The 21,656-nt window shown below is 55.8% G+C and overlaps 1 protein-coding gene across 2 annotated transcripts in view; it reads left to right on the top strand.

The window, feature by feature from the left end:
* The window catches only part of PTPRS (protein tyrosine phosphatase receptor type S), a 136,457-nt gene that overhangs the window by 109,260 nt on the left and 5,541 nt on the right, over positions 1-21,656 (top strand). Inside the window, exons 11-30 of one of the 2 annotated variants that reach the window (XM_037994384.2) lie at positions 973-1,278; positions 2,886-3,079; positions 3,250-3,276; positions 6,711-6,828; positions 9,208-9,816; positions 10,286-10,383; positions 11,257-11,510; positions 12,158-12,251; positions 12,357-12,572; positions 13,065-13,222; positions 13,745-13,756; positions 14,011-14,123; positions 15,771-15,818; positions 16,927-17,024; positions 17,111-17,234; positions 17,815-17,990; positions 18,072-18,191; positions 20,060-20,214; positions 20,299-20,584; positions 20,781-20,959. In XM_037994384.2, coding sequence (XP_037850312.1) covers positions 973-1,278; positions 2,886-3,079; positions 3,250-3,276; positions 6,711-6,828; positions 9,208-9,816; positions 10,286-10,383; positions 11,257-11,510; positions 12,158-12,251; positions 12,357-12,572; positions 13,065-13,222; positions 13,745-13,756; positions 14,011-14,123; positions 15,771-15,818; positions 16,927-17,024; positions 17,111-17,234; positions 17,815-17,990; positions 18,072-18,191; positions 20,060-20,214; positions 20,299-20,584; positions 20,781-20,959 — 3,385 coding nt within the window. The remainder of the gene's footprint in view (positions 1-972; positions 1,279-2,885; positions 3,080-3,249; positions 3,277-6,710; positions 6,829-9,207; positions 9,817-10,285; positions 10,384-11,256; positions 11,511-12,157; positions 12,252-12,356; positions 12,573-13,064; positions 13,223-13,744; positions 13,757-14,010; positions 14,124-15,770; positions 15,819-16,926; positions 17,025-17,110; positions 17,235-17,814; positions 17,991-18,071; positions 18,192-20,059; positions 20,215-20,298; positions 20,585-20,780; positions 20,960-21,656) is intronic. The other variant, XM_073017078.1, reaches the window with a different exon arrangement.

Raw genomic sequence — 21,656 nt, 5'->3', positions numbered from 1 at the left:
TGTTGCCAGTCCCCTTGGCATGCCTGGCACATAGTAGGTGCTTAATGGAGCTTCTGTTGCCGTTCCCCTTGGCATGGTGCCTGGCACATAATAGGTGCCTAGTAAATGGAGCATCTATTGCCATTCCCCTTAGCATGGTGCTTGGCACATAGTAGGTATTCAATAAATAGATGCTTTTACTATTTTCTGAAGCCCTTGGTTCTGGCACATAGTAGGTGCCTAATAGAGCTTCTGTTGCCATTCCCCTTGGCACAGTGCCTGGCATATAGTAGGTGCCTAATGGAGCTTCTGTTGCTGTTCCCCTTGGCACAGTGCCTGGCACATAATAAGCACTTAATAAATGGAGCTTCTATTGCTTTTCCCCTATTGGCACATAGGTGTTCAATAAATAGATGCTTTACTATTATTTTGTGAAGCCCTTAGTGCCTGCACGTAGTAGGTACCTAATAAATGGAGCTTCTGTTGCCGTTCCCCTTGGCATGGGGCCTGGCACATAAATGTTCAACAAATAAATGCTTTTACTATTTTCTGAAGCCCTTGCTGCTGGCACATAGTAGGTGCCTAATAAATGGAGCTCCTGTTGTTATTCCCGTTGGCACAATGCCCAGCATATAGTAGGTGCCTAATAAAAAGGGCTTCTATTGCTATTCCCCCATTCAGTTTCTGGCATGGGGACCGTAGCTGTCCAGTGCCTAAGACCTACTGTGCGCCACGTAGGTGCAGCCTGGTGAGCACAGGGTTCTTGGCCAGCCCTCCCAGCCCCATCCCACCTGCCCGCCCATCCACCCGCCCATCCCACCTTTGGCTGACACCCGCTTCTTTTGGGTTCGACTTCTCTTTGGTTTGGTTCTGTTTTGTTTGTTATCATCTTCTTTTTTATTTTCTCTTTCCCATCTTTTGTTTCCCCGCCCCCCTCCCCACCCATCCCACCTCCCTTCCCCACCCCCCTACGTTCTCCCCCCCCTCCAATAGAACCGTCAGCCCCCCCTCAAGACGTTAAATGTGTCAGCGTGCGCTCCACGGCCATTTTGGTAAGTTGGCGCCCGCCGCCGCCGGAAACGCACAACGGGGCCCTGGTGGGCTACAGCGTCCGCTACCGACCGCTGGGCTCAGAGGACCCGGAACCCAAGGAGGTGAACGGCATCCCCCCGACCACCACTCAGATCCTGCTGGAGGCCTTGGAGAAGTGGACCCAGTACCGCATCACGACTGTCGCTCACACAGAGGTGGGACCAGGGCCCGAGAGCTCGCCCGTGGTCGTCCGCACCGACGAGGATGGTAAGTACCTGCCCCAGGCCCGGGACCCCCCGCAGGCCCCAGCCCGGCCCCCGCCTCGAAGCCTTCCATCTGGAAACCTGGGCTGGTGGTCAAAGGGCAGAAGCCTCACTCGGAGGAAGCCGGGAAGCAAGCAGCCTCCCCAAGAAACCCGGGGCTCCTTGACCTTGGAATTGGCGATTCTAGACGTGGGCAGACTTAGCTCTGCAGCGTCTGCTCCCAGAGCCTTGAGCCTGGACAGTTTCGCTGGCTGCCCTCTATTTTGGTGGAACAGTGGAAACTTTTGGAAATGGGGTGGAGGAAGCAGCAAATAGCACCTGCAATAACCACGGTTAACCAGCTCCCCGGGTGGATAGAGACCAGTTTGTGTAGCATTGGCCAATTTCCGTGGTGTAAATGTTCCCGTCCTGGCCCATTTCAAGTCAGCAAGTTTGAAGCTGGAAAGCAAGGCAGTGGTCCTAGCTTGGAGTCACATGGTGGAAGTCTAGATCATAGAGAGAAATGACAGACACCTTTCCCAATGAAATTGCAACTTCTCAGCCAAGCACAGTGGCTCATGCCTGTTACCCAGCACTCTGAGATGCCAAGGCAGGAGGATCATGAGTCTTGGAGTCTGAGACCAGCCTAGGCAACATAGTGAGACGCCGTTCCTCCAAAAGATTTTTTTTAAAACATAGCCAAGCATGGTGGCATGCACCTGTAGTCCCAGCTACTCAAGCAGCTGAGGTGGGGGGACTGCTGAGCATAGCAGTTCGAGGCTGCAGTGAGCTATGATCGTACCCCTGCACTCCAGCCTGGGTGACAGAGTGAGATCCCATCTCTACAAAAAATATTAGCTGAGTATGGTGGCACAGGCCTGTAATTGTAGCTACTTGGGAGGCTGAGGTGGGAGGATCGTTTAAGCCCAGGAGTTCAAGGTTGCAGTGAGCTGTGATCTGCCAGTGCATTCCAGCCTAGGTGACATAGTAAGAGAGCCTGTCTCAAAGAATTGCAGCCTCTTGGTCCTGGGAACCTGGTTTTTTTTCTGAGTCATTTGCCTGAAACTTTCGTTGGACAGCCCCATTATGTGCTAAGCTCAGAGAAGAAATGAAGCAGCTCTTCTTTATGCCAAACCCTGGGGTGGGTGAAAAAGATCCTGAGTGCCAAGTGGGCCACCTGCCTGATTGGGTATTTAGGAGCATACAGCTGGACTGCCTGGTGCAAATCCTGGCTTTGCCTCTTGCTAAGGCTGTGATCACAGAATCAAATCTCTGGGATTCAGTTTCCCCAAATGTAAAATGAGAATGGCAGGACACCCAATCTTGCGGGGTTATGATGAGGATGGAAGCAGTGTAGGGCGAAGAAGAGGGTGTCTGGAGGCCCTGGGAAGGTGGTTTAGACTCTGGGGGGCAGCCTGGGTCCACGGGGCGCACCCTCAGGGGCCCCTCCCAGGACTGTGGGGGGTATGAAGGAGGCCCTGTCCTCCCGCCCGGTGGTGAGCGCTAAGGGCGCCCAGTTATTCACCGGCAGCCACTCGGCATCCTGGAATCGGACAGTGGCACTGCCCGGGGCAGGGCCGGGCGCCCTGGTAACGGTCCCGCCCGCCCCTCCCCTCCCCTCCCGCCCGCCAGTGCCCAGCGCGCCGCCGCGGAAGGTGGAGGCGGAGGCGCTCAACGCCACGGCCATCCGCGTGCTGTGGCGCTCGCCCGCGCCCGGCCGGCAGCACGGCCAGATCCGCGGCTACCAGGTCCACTACGTGCGCATGGAGGGCGCCGAGGCCCGCGGGCCGCCGCGCATCAAGGACGTCATGTTGGCCGATGCCCAGGTGGGCGGGGGGCCGGGGACGGGCCGGGGACGGGCTCCGGGCGGGGGCGGGCCCCTGCGCTCCCCCGCGCACCCCCCACCTTTGCTTCTCTTTCTCCATCTCTTCCTCCATCTCTGGCCTCCCCCGCTCACCTCCCTCCTCTCTCCCCTGCCGCCTCCTCCCGCGCTCAGTGGGAGACGGATGACACGGCCGAATATGTAAGTAGCGCCCCTGGCCACCCACCCACTACTGTGCGCTTCCCGCGGGCCGTGCTGTGCTGTGACTCCTGCTCGCCCCTTATTATCAGTAGTAAAACGGTCTCCTCCTCTGGGCCCTCCCGTGCGCCCTTCGCGCCCCCATTACCTCTTGGAGCGCCCAGCCTCGGTGTTTGCCCCAGGGAAATGGGATACTCTGACCACCAGGGTGCGCCCCAGGGTGCAGACCCAAGGCGTGGCTGGAGCACGAGGACCTGAGGGTCATCCCTGAACCCTCTCACCCTAATGGCTCCTGCCGTTGGCGGGGATCAGGCCTCCTGGGTCCTTCCCCTGCCCTTAAGTCGTTTCTCCTGTGAGTATGTCTCCTCTCCTGTGAGACCCAGCCCCAGCCTTTAATGTCGCTCAATTCAGCCCTATCTGACCTGGAAATGCCTCTCTCTGGACATGCTGTCCTCTTCATTCTGGCCCCCCAGGTGATGAGAGGTGTCAGCAGGTCCTGAGTGGGGAAGGATGTCTGTGATATCCTGGTTACAACCCCACAGTGCTTTAATCCAGAGAGGAATTGCTGTGTGACTTTGGGCAAGTTGCTGCCTCTCTTTGGGCTATCTCCCTGCCCTTAAAACGGGAGCACCAGCCTCTGCTGAGAACCCCAAGTCTGATATTAAATTGGCACTGGTCCTTTGGCCAGGCATGGTAGCTCATGCCTGTAATCCCAGCACTTTGGGAGGTCGAGGCAGGTAGATCACCTGAGGTCAGGAGTTCAAGACCAGCTGGGCCAACAGGGCAAAACCCCATCTCTACTAATAATAGAATACATTAGCCTGGTGTGGTGGTGGGCACTTGTAATTCCAGCTACTCAGGAGGCTGAGGCAGGAGAATCATTTGAACCCGGGAGGCGGAGATTGTAGTGAGCCGAAATGGCACCACTGCAGTCGGGCCTGGTCAACAGAGGGAGATCCTGTCTCTCTTTTTTTTTTTTTTTTTTTTTTGAGATGGAGTCTCACTCTATTGCCCAGGCTGGAGTGCAGCAGCGCCATCTCGGCTCACTGCAACCTCCACCTCCTGGGTTCAAGCTGCCCTCCTGCCGCAGCCTCCCAAGTAGCTGGGATTACAGGCACGAGCCACTGGGCCTGGCTGACCCCGTCTCTAATAACCAAACAGGCACTGGTCCTACATGCTCCGATGCCTCCCATCTCTCACTCACACTGGATCCAGAGGGAATGTTCCCACCTGGGCTCCAACCCTGCTCTTCCCGCAGAGACCCTGGGAGGGATGGACTGTGAGGCTCAGGGGCAGGAGACCCTGTTTGTGTATCCCCGTCCCCCTGGCCTGGGGCCGCCCTACCGTTCCCAGGCATGCCGGCCTGTGCTAAGGGTTGTGTGCTTGCAGACATGGGAACACACGATGCTGTGAGCATGTGCACAGGTGTTATACAAGTCCGTGTGCCCAGGAGTGTTCTCTGCTGTCATTCATTGGGCGAGTAGTCATTTATTGAGCACCTACTATATGCTAGATGCCGAGGATGTGATAGTGACAAGAGCTCCTCCTCCCTAACAGTCATACTCTAGTGAGAGGGATGTTAAATCAGAACAAAACACACACTGGCTGGGCACAGTGGCTCACGCCTGTAATCCCAGCACTTCAGGAGGCTGAGGCGGGCAGATCAGCTGAGGTCAGGAGTTCGAGACCAGCCTGACCAACATGGTGAAACCCTGTCTGTACTAAAAATGCAAAATTAGCCAGGCGTGGTGGCGCGTGCCTGTAATCCCAGCTGCTTGGGAGCCTGAGGCAGGATAATTGCTTGAACCGAGGAGGCAGAGATTGCAGTGAGCCGAGACCATGCCATTGCACTCCAGCCTGGGCAACAAGAGCGAAATTCTATCTCAAAAAACAAAAACAAACAAAAAATGGTTACAGCTGTGGTGGGGATGGGGTTTAGACAGTGAGATAAACGTTTAAAAATCAGCTGTCAGCCAGGCACAGTGGCTCATGCCTGTAATCCCAGCACTTTGGGAGGGGGAGGCAGGTAGGAATTTAAGACCAGCCTGGGCAACATGGCAAGATCACATCTCTACAAAAAATATAATCATTAGCCAGGCGTGTGGGGGGTGCACATCTATATTCCCAGCTACTTGGGAGGCTGAGGCGGGAGGATCACTTGAGCCCAGGAGGTCGAGGCTGTAGTGAGCTATGATTACACACTGTGCTCCAGCCTGGGCCACAGAGTAAGACGCTGTCTCAATAAGAGAAAAAAGTAAAAATCAGCTCTCTGGGTGGGCAGAAGGGGGCGGTCCTATTTTGTAGCATTTGACCATTTCCGTGGTGTAAATACTTCCCACCATGTCAATTTCAAGCTATCTGGGAGGTGCGTAGCTCATCATCGTGTATTTCTACTCTACAGATGCAATAGATGAGATGATCTCAAAGCAGTAACCTTACAGATACCCAAAGAGATAACAGAAACCATATTGCAATAGCTAGAAAGGGTGGGTTTGCTGTATTTATTGCCTTTGCTTTCAATATAACTTAGTTGATTGTAAGTTTACACAGTTTGTTTATTTTTGAGACAGAGTCTCGCTCTGTCACCCAGACTGGAGTACAGTGGCACCATGTTGGCTCACTGCAATCTCCGACTCCTGGGTTCAAATGATCCACCTGCCTCAGCCACCTGAGTAGCTGGGACTACAGGCGTGGGCCACCATGCCTGGCTTTTTTTTTTTTTTAGGTATTTTTAGTAGAGACAAGGTTTCTCCATGTCGGCTACGCTGATTTCAAACTCCTAACCTCAAATGGTCCTCCTGCCTTGGCCTCCCAAAGTGCTGGAAATTACAGGCATCAGCCACTGCGCCCGGCCTTATCCAGTTTAACTTTTAATAACAGCTCTGTTTCATAAGTGGCTCACAAAATTCCTGAAAATTTAACCAGTTGGTACAGGACACCTCCAGCACACCAGTGGTTGTAGAGGCAGAGGGGAAGGCCAGTGCCAAAGGGCCTGAGGCAGGCTGTGCCTGGTGCATTGGAGGAACAGCAAGGAGAACCCTTTGTGGGCCACCGGGAAGACTTGGGCTTTGACCCCAAGAGGGGTGGGAGCCATGGAGGGCTGTGGGGAGAGCAGGGATGGACCCTGACTCCAGTGCTCACAGGCGCCCTCTGGCTGCTGTGGGGAGGACAGACTGTCAGGGGTGATGGCGGGAGTGAGGGAAGCAGAGCAGAGAGGACCGAGTTGGTCCTGGCAAGTGACAGTGGGCTGGGTTGTTGCATGTACCCTCTGAGCATGGCCATGCCACGTGTGTTGGTCTCTGCATGAGCTTGTGTGCACGTCTCCGCCCGTGATCCGGGCCCTGCATCCTCCTTGCTTGATCTCAGCACAGGGAGTGGGGGTGGGCAGGGCTGCTCCCAGCCCCAGCCATGGTGCTGACCCCCAGCCCTGCCCGCAGGAGATGGTCATCACAAACCTGCAGCCTGAGACCGCGTACTCCATCACGGTAGCCGCCTACACCATGAAGGGCGATGGCGCTCGCAGCAAACCCAAGGTGGTTGTGACCAAGGGAGCAGGTATGCAACCTGCCCACCCCCCACCCACGGCCTCTTTGCCCCCACTGGCACCAGAGCGTGCCTCCAGAGTCCTTGAGCTCCCACGGGCAGGCAGAGGGTGCACCAGGCAGCAGGAACAGTGAGACAGAGGTGTGAGGGCTGCTCAGGCAGGTGTCCAGGGCCCAGCGTGGCCCCCTGCCCCTGCCTCCTTTGTCACTCACTTCCTGTCCCCCACCAGACAGAAACAGTTAGCAGCCACCTCTGACCCCTTTGTCCTCTCAGCCTTTACTTGGGCTGTTCCCTCTGCCAGAATACCCCTTCTCCTGCTGGTTGGCTCCTCCTCCGCCTTTAGGTCTCAGCTCAAGGTACACCTCCCTTAGAAAGCCTTCCCTGATTGCCTCATCTCACAATCTTGGTCCTTCTGGGCCCCCTAGTCCCCTGTGCTTCCGCCATCCGGGCTCTGATCGCCCCAGCTTGGTTGTTATTTCAGGGTGGTACACCTGTCTTCCCCCACTGCACCAGGAAGCCACCTTTCTGTTGGTGGTCCTGACTCAGTTTCCCCTTCTAGCCCCTTCATTGTCCCTTCCATCATCCCCAAGGGGCTGGCTTTTTTTTCCTAGCTGAATTAAGAAAAAGAGACTGCTGTGAAGATGTGAGGGGAGGGTACACCGGGCAGAGGGCACGGCCCAGAGGAAAACTCGGGGAGTGGAGTGGAGGGAGCAGACGGAACAAGCTCTGGGTTTTTAGGAGCAATCAGCGGGCTTCTGTGGCTTCCATCCCAGTCCCCACACCTACCCTCTCCTTGGGGACCCTTGTAGCCACACCTGACTGTGTACCCCACCTTTCAGGCCTCCCAGCTGGACACAGCGCCTGTCCTTGTCCACACTATTCCCTTCGTCCACCTTGTCTGCATCTTCCAGTATCTAGCTCTAATGCCACCTCCTCCAGGCAGCCTCCTGTGATCTCTCCCTCCCTTCTTTTAGCCAGCAGGGCATTTCCCTCCTGTCTCAGGGACTTTGTATTAGAGCTGTGTTTCCTAAGCAGAACCCACTGCATACACTGCTCTCCCCACTACCCTAGGTATTCATAGCAGTCCATTAAAAGCCCTGATAAGTCCTGCAGTAGAGAAGTCCATTTTCATGTATACAGCCTAAGCTTTCTCCCTTCTTTGCCTGATCCCGTAACCTGTCTCAGCATGAGCAGGGGTGGGATTTTGGATGTCTTTATGTCCCATGGGTATTGGGCAGGTGCCTGAGCAAGTGCCAACTAAACAAGGCAGGAGATGGCTGCCTTATTGGTGGGAGGAGGAGGACCTGCTGCAGCACCTATCAATGTTTTCCTTTACTGGGTCTCTGAGTCCTCACTTCCTCACTGTGCCTTATGTGCCTCTAGCCCAGTGCCAGCTCTGCACCTTTACATGGGCCATTCCCGCTTCCTGGAGCACGATTCCCCCAGATCTTCTCGTGGTTCCCCTCTTTCTTCCTTCAAGTCTTTGTTTCTTAAGTGAGGCTTTCTTGAGACCTTTTTTTTTTAAAAAAAGATAGAGTCTTGCTCTGTCACCCAGGCTGGAGTGCAGTGATGCGATCTCGGCTCCGTGCAACCTCCACCTCCCGGATTCAAGTGATTCTCCTGCCTCAGCCTCCTGAGTAGCCGAGATTACAGGCGTGCACCACCACACCCGGCTAATTTTTGTATTTTTAGTAGAGACCGGGTTTCACCGTGTTGGCCAGGTTGGTCTCAAACTCCTGACCTGAAATGACCTGCCCATCTCAGCCTCCCAAAGTGCTGGGATTACTGACAGACATGAGCCACTGCACCCAGCCTTGAGATCCACTTTTAAAAATCACAACCCCAGGCTGGGCGTGGTGGCTCACGCCTGTAATCCCAGGACTTTGGGAGGCTGAGGCAGGTGGATTACCTGAGGTCAGGAGTTCAAGACCAGCCTGGCCAATATGGCGAAACCCCGTCTCTACTAAAAATACAAAATTACCCGGGGGTGGTGGTGTGTGCCTGTAATCCCAGCTGCTCAGGAGGCTGAGGTAGGAGAATACTGAATGCAGGAGGCGGAGCTCGTAGTGAGCCAAGATGGGGCTACTGCACTTCAGCCTGGGAGAGAGAGCAAGATTCTGTCTCAAAAAAATAAATAACCCCAGCTGGGTGCAGTGGCCTATAATCCTAGCACTCTGGGAGGCGAAGGCAGGAAGCTCACTTGAGCCCAGGAGTTCGAGGCTGCAGTGAGCCGTGAGCTCACCATTGCACTCCAGGCTGGGCAACAGAGCAAGACCCCCAACTCAAAAAAAAATTATATTAAAGGAAAAGAATTTAAAATACAACCCCACCTTGTGCCCCTGGGCCGGCGGATGGTGCTGGGACCCTGACACCTGCCTCCTATCCCCGCAGTGCTGGGCCGCCCAACCCTGTCGGTGCAGCAGACCCCTGAGGGCAGCCTCCTAGCACGCTGGGAGCCCCCGGCCGGCACCGCGGAGGACCAGGTGCTGGGCTACCGCCTGCAGTTTGGCCGCGAGGACTCCACGCCCCTGGCCACCCTGGAGTTCCCGCCCTCCGAGGACCGCTACACGGCGTCAGGCGTGCACAAGGGGGCCACGTATGTGTTCCGGCTGGCGGCCCGGAGCCGCGGCGGCCTGGGCGAGGAGGCAGCCGAGGTCCTGAGCATCCCAGAGGACACGCCCCGTGGCCACCCGCAGATCCTGGAGGCGGCCGGCAACGCCTCGGCCGGGACCGTCCTTCTCCGCTGGCTGCCACCCGTGCCCGCCGAGCGCAACGGGGCCATCGTCAAGTACACGGTGGCCGTGCGGGAGGCCGGCGCCCTGGGCCCTGCCCGAGAGACCGAGCTGCCGGCGGCGGCTGAGCCGGGCGCGGAGAACGCGCTCACGCTGCAGGGCCTGAAGCCCGACACGGCCTATGACCTCCAAGTGCGAGCCCACACGCGCCGGGGCCCTGGCCCCTTCAGCCCCCCCGTCCGCTACCGGACGTTCCTGCGGGACCAAGGTAGGCGCGCGGCGACCCCTGCACCAGAGCCGGACCGGGCCTCGCGCCCACCCCCACCCCAGCCCCCTCCCTCTCCCCTGCCCAGGTAAGTGGTCACTTTTCTGCTTCCTCGTGGTCACTCAAGGCAAGTCCGGACCCCGAGGCTCCGGCGTTGGCAAAGGTGGGACGTGCCTGGGTGGCACCACCGCTCCCCACCGCCCCCTCCCTTGCTCCCCTCCCCCCCCCCTTCCTCCTCCTCCTCCACCTTCTCTCTGCAGCTTCTGCAGCCGCGCCGTCTCCCGAAGCAGGGACTTGGGACAGGACAGGGCAGGGCCGGGCCAGGGCCAGGCAGGAAGGCCGTGGGCATGGGCACAGCGGACGACAGGGAGCGCCTGGGCCGCCCCACCCCACCCCACTTCATGCCGCCCGGTGCCAGGCACTCACGGGGCCTCTCTTCTGCTCTCTCCCTGCTCGGCCACCTCCCTGGCAGTCTCGCCCAAGAACTTCAAGGTGAAAATGATCATGAAGACATCGGTTCTGCTCAGCTGGGAGTTCCCTGACAACTACAACTCACCCACCCCGTACAAGGTGCGACTGCCCAGCCAGCAGGCAGGCAGGCAGGCAGGGCCAGGGGTTGTAGTTCGGCAGGGGTTAAGGCTCAGTTTGGAGTTGGTGTGAAGTCAGGGATTGGGACTCAGTCAGAGATGGGTCTTAGCTAGGATGAAAGCTTAGTCAATACTGGGAATCAGACTTGGGACCCAGCTGGAATTGAGGTCAGCTGGAATTGGGGTTCAGTCAATATTGGGGATCTGTGTTGGGCTCAACCTTGGATTGTGGTTTAGCTGGGACTGAGGTTCAGTCTGGGATTAAGATTTAGTCCATATTGGAAATCAGAGTTGGGGCTCAGCCTTAGATCATGGCTCAGCTGGGACTGAAGCATAGTCAAGATTGGGACTCAGAGTTGGTACTTAGCCTGAGGTCGGAGTTTAGTCTGAAGTTGGTGCCAAGTCTGGGATCGGAGGTCAGCCTGGGATTGAGATTCAGTCTGAGATCAGGAATCGGTCTAGGATCAGATCTCAGAGGTAGGTTTCCACCTAGGGTCAGGGCTCAGCTGGAATTCAGGATTAGTCTGGGTTCAGGGTTCAGTGGGATCGGGGCTTAGTCAGGACTGGGGATTCAGTGTGGGATCAGGGCTCAGTCAAAGTGGTTTTCCACCTAGGGTCAGGGCTCAGCTGGAATTTAGGCACAATCTGGGGTCAGGGTTCAGTGAGGTTGGGGCTCAGTCAGAGTTGGGGACTCAGCCTGGGATCAGGGATCAGTCAATGTTGGATTTTTGCCTAGGGTCAGGGTTCAGTGGGATCAGGGCTCAGTCAGGGTGGGGGACTCAGCCTGGAGCTGGGGCTCAATCCATGGGCAGGCGTTGAGCCCACCAGACCCTGCTGAGCTAGCCGTGGTCCACAGATCCAGTACAACGGGCTCACACTGGATGTGGATGGCCGCACCACCAAGAAGCTCATCACACACCTCAAGCCCCACACCTTCTATAACTTTGTGCTGACCAATCGCGGCAGCAGCCTGGGTGGCCTCCAGCAGACAGTCACCGCATGGACTGCCTTCAACCTGCTCAACGGCAAGCCCAGCGTTGCCCCCAAGCCCGACGCCGATGGCTTCATCATGGTGTATCTTCCTGACGGCCAGAGCCCCGTGCCTGTCCAGTATGTTCACCCCCATACTCTGGGTTCCTTGTCACCCCCATCAGCCTGCTATGTGGCTGGGGCAAGCCACGTGCCCTCTCTGTACCTCAGTTTCCTTGTCTATGAGACATGGACCCTATCAGCCCCAGTTCATGGGGTCGTCCAAGATTCAGTGCTTCTCATGGGCCATTGTCACTAAATGTGCCCTGTGTCTGCTCTTCCAGCATTTCCTGATACCCCATATTCCTGACCCTCCACTGGGTAATACTAGGGTCCCTGAAAGGATTTGGTTCGGGGCTTCCCAACTGGTGGGGAGGCAAAGCTGAGAGTCCCCAGTGGGGAGAGGAGCACTTTGCCTCAGAGGCAGAGAAGATTTAAGGGCTACAAGGCTATGTGGGCATTGAAGCTGGGGCTTTGAAGGATGTATAGGAGTTCAATAATGAGAATTACATGAAGTAAGCCTTCCAGGCAGAAAGAACAGCATGATCCAAGGCCTGGAGGCCTGAGTCAGCAACTGTGGCATTTGTGGATGGGGCACAGGGGAATAGGCTCATTGTATGAACAGAAGGGAAGACTCAGAGAAATGGCCTCCCCCATTTGCCCCCATGTAGCATCCCTTGGTCATCCCTATCAACGGCCCCCTTTGACTCTTACCCTTCTCCCTACAGGAGCTATTTCATTGTGATGGTGCCACTGCGCAAGTCTCGCGGAGGCCAATTCCTGACCCCGCTGGGTAGCCCGGAGGACATGGATCTGGAGGAGGTGAGGGCCTGGGGCCAAACCTGCAGGGCCCAGATATGTCCCAGCTTTCACGTGTTCTGTTGCTCCCAGCTGAGCTCTGAGCCACCCATGACTCTGTTCCCGCAGCTCATTCAGGACATCTCACGGCTACAGAGGCGCAGCCTGCGGCACTCGCGTCAGCTGGAGGTGCCCCGGCCCTACATCGCAGCTCGCTTCTCTGTGCTGCCACCCACCTTCCATCCCGGCGACCAGAAGCAGTATGGCGGCTTCGATAACCGGGGCCTGGAGCCCGGCCACCGCTATGTCCTCTTTGTGCTTGCCGTGCTTCAGAAGAGCGAGCCTGTAAGTCCTGAATGGTGTCTGCCAGACACACCTCTGAATGAGGCAGACCCCATTTCCCAGGGCCTTGACCTCAAAACCAGAGGCAGATCCTCTGTGGTCAGTCACAGGCAGCTCTCTGTGGTCAGGGCTGGGCAGTGGGGAAGACTTGGGAGTGGAGGGATCCTGAAACGAAGGTTTCTTAAGAGGAAGAGAGCTTCCAAGGTCTGGGGCGTTGCGGGGTGAGTACGAGTTCAACAAAGAGAAAGCATCCCAGGATTTGCATGTGCAAAGGTCTGGGAGGTACAGAAAGGATTTCAGAGTGGCTGGAGCAGAGAAGGGAATGGGGAGAGCAAAGACTGGCAGGGACCAGGTCATATGGGCCACCAGGGTCAAGGTTCTAGGAATATAGGAGGATCTAAAGCAGGGGAGAAACATGGGTTTGTGTTTGAGAAAGACCCATCTGGCCACTGCAAGGACGGTGGACACTGATGGAGATCCCCCCTTTCCCTGCAGACGTTTGCAGCCAGTCCCTTCTCAGACCCCTTCCAGCTGGATAACCCGGACCCCCAGCCCATCGTGGATGGCGAGGAGGGGCTTATCTGGGTGATTGGGCCTGTGCTGGCCGTGGTCTTCATAATCTGCATTGTCATTGCTATCCTGCTCTACAAGAAGTAAGCTGCATGTCCTCCCTGACTTGACAGCAGGGAGGGCTTCCTGGAAAAGGAGGGAGGACTTGTCTCAGAGAATCATCACTAAGGGTCTCTGTTGTACACATGGGGAAATCGAAATTCAGAGAGGTTAAGCCACTTGATCAAGGTCACACAGCATGGGAATGGCAGAGCTAGGGCTCAAAGCAGGCCAGTGGCTTGGCTTCTCCTGTTAACCCCTATCTTGACCTCAGCAAGATGATTTGGGGTAGAGGCTGCCTGCGTCCAAGTTCAATGAGGATAGCAGTTGTAGTGGCCCCATGGGGCATGTCCCAGCTTAGAAAGCGAGGGCTGAGATAAGCCTCCTTGTGGTATCAATAGGCAGGGGGACAAACAAGAAAGAGGAACGCCATTTTCCAGAGGAGACCAAAGCTCAGGGAGGTTAAGGAAGCCACTGAGAGTCACAGAACAAGTCCTTTGTGGCCAGCACACCCTCACCTTTCTTTTTTTTCCCCCCTTCTCACCTGTGTCTGCTTTCGGGAACAGCAAACCTGACAGGTAAGAACCAGCCCTACCCCCTGGAGGCTTCAGGCAAGAGGAGGAGGACAGGGAATGGGTTGATACTGTGCCCACGGGAGAGGGGATGTCTGGCTGCCCCCACAGCTTGTACATGTATCTGTACTTGATCCTGGAAACCCCAGTCATATGGGTATACAGTCCTTTTCCTACCATACATTCCTGGGGCCTGAATTGTATTCACACATGAACATGTCCCAGTACTAACTGGACTGTTCTGCTTGCTTCTCCTAAAGTAAACGCAAGGACTCAGAACCTCGCACCAAATGCCTCCTGAACAATGCTGACCTCGCCCCTCACCACCCCAAGGACCCTGTAGAAATGAGACGCATTAACTTCCAGACTCCAGGTATGTACTTATCCCTGGTACCAGGGATACCGCCAACAGGGGAGATAGCTGGTGAGAAGCAGTAGCTGCCACCTTGGGGGCCCCTCATTGGCCCCCTCTGAACTATGCTTGGTGCAGCCACATTCTTGATTCCCGAATACCTCCCATCCTACGTGGATCTGGGCTTGGAACTCATAGGTTGGTTCTGCTTACAACCAAGTGAGACTTTTAAAGTTAACATTTAACTGATGGCTGCTGTCCTCTTCAGGAGCCTAAAGATGATGTTTAAAAATAAAAAACGGAGAAAACACAAAACTACCCCTCATTTCTTTGGGCAGAAAGAGCTGTTCTTCTGTTTATCTCTCTAGTTTTAATGTTCCTCAGTGGTGAGAGTTAAGGTTTGCCCTCAGCCATTTTCCACACTCCCTTGGGATATATCCCTAGCAAGGTACAGAAATTATACCTGCCCCACACCTTGTACCTCTTCCCACCATGGCTGCTGGGGCTCATGCCTCTTTACAGTTCCCTATAAAGTCACCTGCCAGTCAAGGAGAACTGAATCAAGGTCTTATCCTTGATCATTTCCATGTATGATTTACAAAATCCACCATCACCCCCTTCTTCATGGGCTCATGCCAGCTGCTTCTAACCAAGTAAGAAATTTTTCATTTTACTGATGGCTGCTATTCTCCTTATGGGTTCACAGCCTAGTTACATCCGTCCTTCCAACTGTACCGGTCTCCACTTCCTATCTCTGAACTGGTTCATATCAACTCTATTTTCCAACCAAACGGAGATTTTAAACATTTGTATTTAACTGATGTCTTTAGTCCTCCTCAAAGCCTCATGCACAGCCTCACATGCCATTCCTGATGTACTTTCTTCTTTTTGTCTCTGGACTGGCTTGTGTCACTTCTGTTTTCATCCAAATGAGGAGTTTGACCATTCGTATTTAACTGATGACTGCCGTCCTCATAAAGGGATCATGCAGGGCCTCATGTATCACCCCTCGTGTATTCTCTTCCCTTTCTTACCTCTGTACTGATTCATGTTGCTTTGGTTTTTCAGCCAAATGAGGATTTTAAATGTGCATGTAACTGATGGCTGCAAGTCTCCTAAAGGGATCGTGAAGAGTTTCATAATTCACTGCCAATGTGTTCCCGTTTCATTTCTGTCTCTGGACTAGCTTATGTCTGTTCTGTTTCTATCCAAATAAGGATTTTCAACATGTGCATTTAACTGATGGCTGCTGTCCTCCTTGAAGCTCATGGCATGGGCCCATATGTCCTTTCCCTGCTCCCCCAGCTTCTCCTTCACCATCCTGCATCCTCCTTCCTCAGAATGCCCTCTGCTGACCTCAACAGAGGGGACCCAAGGCCAGGCTGGTCTGGGGGAGGGGATTTGTAGACAGAAGAACCTAGCACTTTGGAGTCCTTCCAGAGTGACAGGTCAAGACCAGGACTGACTGGTGTCCAGCCAGAGGGGTACGCAGTTAGCAGCTATCATGAGTCCACAGGTTGGGGGCCCAGGTGGCTGTACGTCCCCCACGTTGTCCGCATTGCTCTGCCCTTTGCATCTGCCAGCCAGTGAGGGGTGGGGGAGGCAGAGGTGGAACCCCCCCCCCCACCCCCTGCATGTTTTCATTTATTTATTGTTTGCTGTTTGCAGATTCAGGCCTCAGGAGCCCCCTCAGGGAGCCGGGGTTTCACTTTGAAAGTTAGTTTCTGTGTCCATTTTTGGCTTCCTTTCGCCCCCCTGTTCGTTTCCTCTTTGGTTTCTCCATCCTGCCTCCTGTCTCTGTTCACGTGCCTACCCACCGCCGGCCCTTGCCCACCTGTCCTGTGCTGGCTCCTGGAGGAGGGCAGGGGGGTGGTTCACTGGGCCCTTAGGTGGCTGTGTGTTACTGCTGTGTGTGTGGTGTGTATGTGTGTGTCAGGGATGTGGGTGAGGCACATATGTACCCAGGACGTGCCCACGTGACAGGCAGGCCCCTTAGATGTGAGCTCTTGGGGGGAAGCTAGAGACACATGAGAGGCTCAGAACATCAGATGTTACCAACTGGCCTGGAAACCACCTGAGAGCTGAACATCCGGTACACAGGTCCCAGGGGAGGTCAGGGTTCTGCAGACCCAGATATTGGGAAAGGACAATTGAGCCCACACCCAGCGCCTCCAGCAGCCATCCGGAGGGGCTTGAAAGGATAAGAGCTCTCAGGCCAGGGCCTTCTTGCACCTGCCTCTGCCCCAAACAAGCGCAGGGACAGATGGGGGCCCCTCACTCCCCTCACATACACGCACACATACTGTTACCCCTCTCCAGTCTCTCACCTCTACCTGCAAGAGGATTTAGTGCCTCTGATCCCACAGGGACAGTAAGGGGTGTCAGTCGCCCACCCAAGGACAGTATTTCCAAAGCCCAGTCAGCTGCATCTGCCATTTAATTTCTGTGCCACAGACTTGCTTCTTGGCTCAAGGCACTGGGAGCTTGACATCTCCAGGGTGACCCTTCTGTCAGCCCCTGCACCCCCAGCCTGGTCAGAAGGAAGCAGGATGTGCCAACGCTGTGATCCAGGCCCCTCCAGGGGTATCAGGCTCTGCCCCGAGCAGCGGCCTCAAACCTGCTGCCTTTAGAGTCCCCTAGGCCTGGGGTCCTAGCCCCTTCGTGAGCCACCCTGAGTCTTCCCCTCCTGCCAAGCCCCACCCCAGCCACGCCCTTCTAACTGCAGCTCGCCCATTGCAGACTCACACGTAGAGCACCCCCTTCCCCCCAGTCCCCGGCTGGCCCCCCAGTGACCAACCCCGGCGGGGTCTGCTCCATCCTCTAGGTATGCTTAGCCACCCGCCAATCCCCATCGCAGACATGGCAGAGCACACGGAGCGGCTCAAGGCCAACGACAGCCTCAAGCTCTCTCAGGAGTATGAGGTGAGCCCACCCTCCGCTTCCCACCCTCATCACCTTGGCCTCACAGGCACCTACCCTGACACCCACGCCCTCCCCTTCCTCTCCAGTCCATCGACCCTGGACAGCAGTTCACATGGGAACATTCCAACCTGGAAGTGAACAAGCCGAAGAACCGGTATGCCAACGTCATCGCCTATGACCACTCCCGCGTCATCCTCCAGCCCATTGAAGGTAGCTCAGAGACCCCCGGTCTTAACCTGCCCTTCCCCACTGCACAGAAAGTGCTAGATCCCATGTCTCCCCTTGGCCACTGAGGCCTGATTCTGGTTATAGACCTGGTCTAGCTCCAGCTGGAGGCCACTGGGCATCTTTAGATATGTATTTAACTGATGGCTGCTCTATTAGATATGTGTTTAACTGATGGCTGCTGTCTCTAACATGGCTTCATCTTTCCTTCTGCACCAGTTGTGATCAATCAGAGCAGTTCTGCTGTCCAGGGGACGTTTGGCAGTGTCCAGGGACATCTTTGATTGTCACATCTTGGGGGGAAGAAATGTTGCTGGCACGGAGTGGGTGGAGGGCAGGGATGCTGCTCGGCACCCTGTAGTGCCCAGAATGGCCCCACCACAGAGAGCAATCTGGCCCCAAATGGTGATAGCACTGACGGGGAGAAACTGAAGTACACGTCCCATGGTCATCTCGGGGACAATCTGGGAGCAGTCAGAGTGAACTTCCAGGAAGTGGTTGGCCAGACAGAGCCAACCTGGCAAGACAGCCCCCACAGATCCCTGGCCTCTCGCCCCGGCTGCAGGCATCGTGGGTAGTGATTACATCAATGCCAACTACGTGGATGGCTACCGGCGTCAGAACGCGTACATTGCCACGCAGGGGCCGCTGCCCGAGACCTTTGGGGACTTCTGGCGTATGGTGTGGGAGCAGCGGTCGGCCACCATCGTCATGATGACGCGGCTGGAGGAGAAGTCACGGGTGAGACTTGGACCCCACGGCCCTCAAGCCCTCGCCAGCCAGCCTAGCCCTTGCTGACGCCTATTCTCTTGCCCGGTCTAGATTAAGTGTGATCAGTACTGGCCCAACAGAGGCACGGAGACCTACGGCTTCATCCAGGTCACGTTGCTGGACACCATCGAGCTGGCCACGTTCTGCGTCAGAACATTCTCTCTGCACAAGGTGAGGCCCGGGCTGGGGGCTGAAGGTGGAGGAATGTGTTGGAAGGGAGGCAGAGGGCCCCAGCTTCTACCCAGGGCACTCCCCATAGGACAGAGAGAAAGCCGAGTGTGTCTACCCAGACTGACTTCATTCTCGTGGAACCCACTTCCGTGGAGGGGGAAACTTAGGCTCAGAGAGGACACTGCTTGTTTCCACCCACAGCAGGACAAAGCTGGCAGAGCCCAACTCAGCAATGAGCCTAATTTCCTCTTTACTCATGCCCCAGGTGCTCTTTGCCCACTGTCCTCTGACCTCACCCAGCTTGAGCCTATGATGGGGCCTCAGCAGGGCCCCAGCCCTGCCTTCAAGGAGTGTCCAGAGATGGACAGATACTAGCAGCCCTGCGAAGTCAGGGCTGGGATGGAGATCTTTTAGATACGTATTTAACTGATGGCTGCTGTCCATAGTGTGGTTCCATGTTTTTCTCCATCTGTGGTTCTGAATTAGGACAATTCTGCCATCCAGGGGACATTTGTTATTGTTATAATGGGGAGGGGAGGCGCTACTGGCACCATGATATATCCCCAACACCCAGCCAGGTCATTGCACCATCAGGCACCTGCTTGATCTAAGTACCAGAAAACTGAGTACATGGACAAGAGTGAGTGAGAATTCTTGGTTCAATCACACACATTAAACATGTGTTATGTCTCACTTGCTAACCTGGACACAAGCACACAACAGGGACCTAAACAGACAAAATGTTCTGCCCTTGGGGGACTTAACAGTCTAGTATACAAGACACAGACCATGACTATGAAACGTCAAGAAAGCTTACGTGTTGAAGGAGAAAAATAGGGGAGAAAAACAGTGTCGGGGACCTGGAAGAGAGTATGATAGGGAAATTTGGGGGAAGAGCATTTCAGGTAAGAGGGTGTAGCCTACGCAGAGGCCCTGGGGCAGGACTGTGCCTGGCGTGTAAGAGGAACAGCGGGGAGGGCAGGGAGGGGACAGGGCAGGTCGTGCAGGATCCTGTGGGCCTTGGGGAAGACTTGGGCTTCGACCATGTGGGAGGCAGGAGCCATGGAGGGCTGTGGGCAGAGGAGGGATCAGATCTGACTCAGGCACTCAGGTGCCCTCTGGCTGCTGCAGGGAGGACAGACTGGGGGGCTTGGGTGGGAGCCAAGGTCTGGGGCAAAGAGGGTGGTGACAGTTCTAGACCAGGTTGGCCTCCATGGAGAAGAGTAGGTGGATCGGGATAGACTTTGAAGGCAGAGCCGACAGTCCTGGGTGAGGTGTTAGATGTGAGAGGGGAGAGTTAAGGGTGACTCTCAATCTGTGGCCAGAGTGCCCAGAAGGTTGGAGCCATTTGGAGCCACCTTCAACTAAGATGGGGGAGCAGGTTTGAGACGAAGGCCACAGTTGACCATGTTGTGTGTGAAGAGTCCACAAGACTCTCTGCTTGGAAACATCCAGGGGCAGCTAGAGCCCAAGTCGGGCACTTAGGGACGTGGAGACTGGGAGATGCAGACATGGGCTTTTTTTTTTAGACGGAGTTTCACTCTTGTTGCCCAGGCTGGAGTGCGATGGCACAGTCTCCGCAATCTCCACCTCCTGGGTTCAAGCGATTCTCCTGCCTCAGCCTCCCGAGTAGCCGGGATTCCAGGCATGCACCACCACGCCCGGCTAATTTTGTATTTTTAGTCAAGACGAGGTTTCACCGTGTTGGTCAGGCTGGCCTTGAACTCCTGATCTCAGGTGATCCACCCACCTCAGCCTCCCAAAGTGCTGCGATTACAGGCATGAGCCACTGCGCCCAGCCATTTGGGCATTTTCAGCACATAGGCGGCAGGGTAAGCCAGAGTGACAGGTGACATCCTTGTCCCCAGAATGGCTCCAGTGAGAAACGCGAGGTCCGCCAGTTCCAGTTTACGGCGTGGCCAGACCACGGCGTGCCCGAATACCCAACGCCCTTCCTGGCTTTCCTGCGGAGAGTCAAGACCTGCAACCCGCCAGATGCTGGCCCCATTGTGGTTCACTGCAGGTACGTCCACCCCACTCTGCCCCATCCGCTTCCCCCGGCCCCCCAGCCCAGCAGCCCCTGAACTCCACGTGGCTGTCCCCGCAGTGCCGGTGTGGGCCGCACAGGCTGCTTCATCGTCATCGACGCCATGCTGGAGCGGATCAAGCCAGAGAAGACAGTCGATGTCTATGGCCACGTGACGCTCATGAGGTCCCAGCGCAACTACATGGTGCAGACGGAGGACCAGTACAGCTTCATCCACGAGGCCCTGCTGGAGGCCGTGGGCTGTGGCAACACAGAAGTACCCGCACGCAGCCTCTATGCCTACATCCAGAAGCTGGCCCAGGTGGAGCCTGGCGAGCACGTCACTGGCATGGAACTCGAGTTCAAGGTGCCAAGCAGGGTGGAAGCTGCCGTGGGCAGGGTGGGGAGGAGGCCCAAGAGCCAAAAACCAGGCTCGCCCCGAGCAATGGGGACTAGAAGGTGGCAGCGGGGTGCCCCTACCTACCTATCCACCATTGGTGCTCCAGCTGAAAGCATAGCCTTCCTCATCCTAATGGTAGCCCTTGACCACCTCCTCCCCACAGCGGCTGGCCAACTCCAAGGCCCACACGTCACGCTTCATCAGTGCCAATCTGCCTTGTAACAAGTTCAAGAACCGCCTGGTGAACATCATGCCCTATGAGAGTACACGGGTCTGTCTGCAGCCCATCCGGGGTGTGGAGGGCTCTGACTACATCAACGCCAGCTTCATTGATGGCTACAGGTAGGTGTCACGCCTTTCTCACCTCGGGGCCCCAGAAGGATCCCATCTCTGCTTTCAAGAGGCCTCCAGTCTTGTGGGAGACAGAGCTGGAGAGATACTGGCAGTCCTGAGCTGTTTAAATACACATCTTTAGATGTATATTTAACTGATGGCTGCTGTCCATAATATGATTCCATCTGTTCTTCTATATCAGTGGTTCTCCACTGGGGTAATTCTGACACCCTGGGGATATTTCTTATTGTCATGGTTACTACTACCGGCACTGACTAGGGACACCAGCATCCTACAGTACATAGGACAGCTTGTCCCAGAGAACAATCCAGTACCAAATGTCAGTAGCACTGAGATTGAGAAATCCTGGCAAGAGAGGGGAGGGCGTTCCGGGCAGAGGGTGCCACACGTGCGAGGGCCCGGAGCTGAGAGCTGGGCCCATGCAAGCAGCTGAAAGTAAGGCAGTGGTCCTTGAAGGAGGTGGAGGGGAGAAATCAGGAGAGGTTAGTGGACAGTCCCACAGCTTTGTTAAGGGATTTGAATTTGTCATGAGCCTGGTGGTTTCCCCGCATGCAAAACGGGATCACCAGGAGGGGACGTGGTGTACCCGGCATCCATTCCTGGCAGGCAGTTGGGGTGGTAGGTGTAGCTGTTGCCGGCTTGGTCCTGACCCTCCCAGGGCAGCATCAGGTGAGGACCACGCTGG

The sequence above is a fragment of the Chlorocebus sabaeus genome, chromosome 6, assembly GCF_047675955.1.
Source record: "Chlorocebus sabaeus isolate Y175 chromosome 6, mChlSab1.0.hap1, whole genome shotgun sequence".
NCBI lineage: Eukaryota > Metazoa > Chordata > Mammalia > Primates > Cercopithecidae > Chlorocebus > Chlorocebus sabaeus.
The sequence above is the reverse complement of the archived record's forward strand: the minus strand, read 5'-3'. Positions and strand labels throughout refer to the sequence as shown.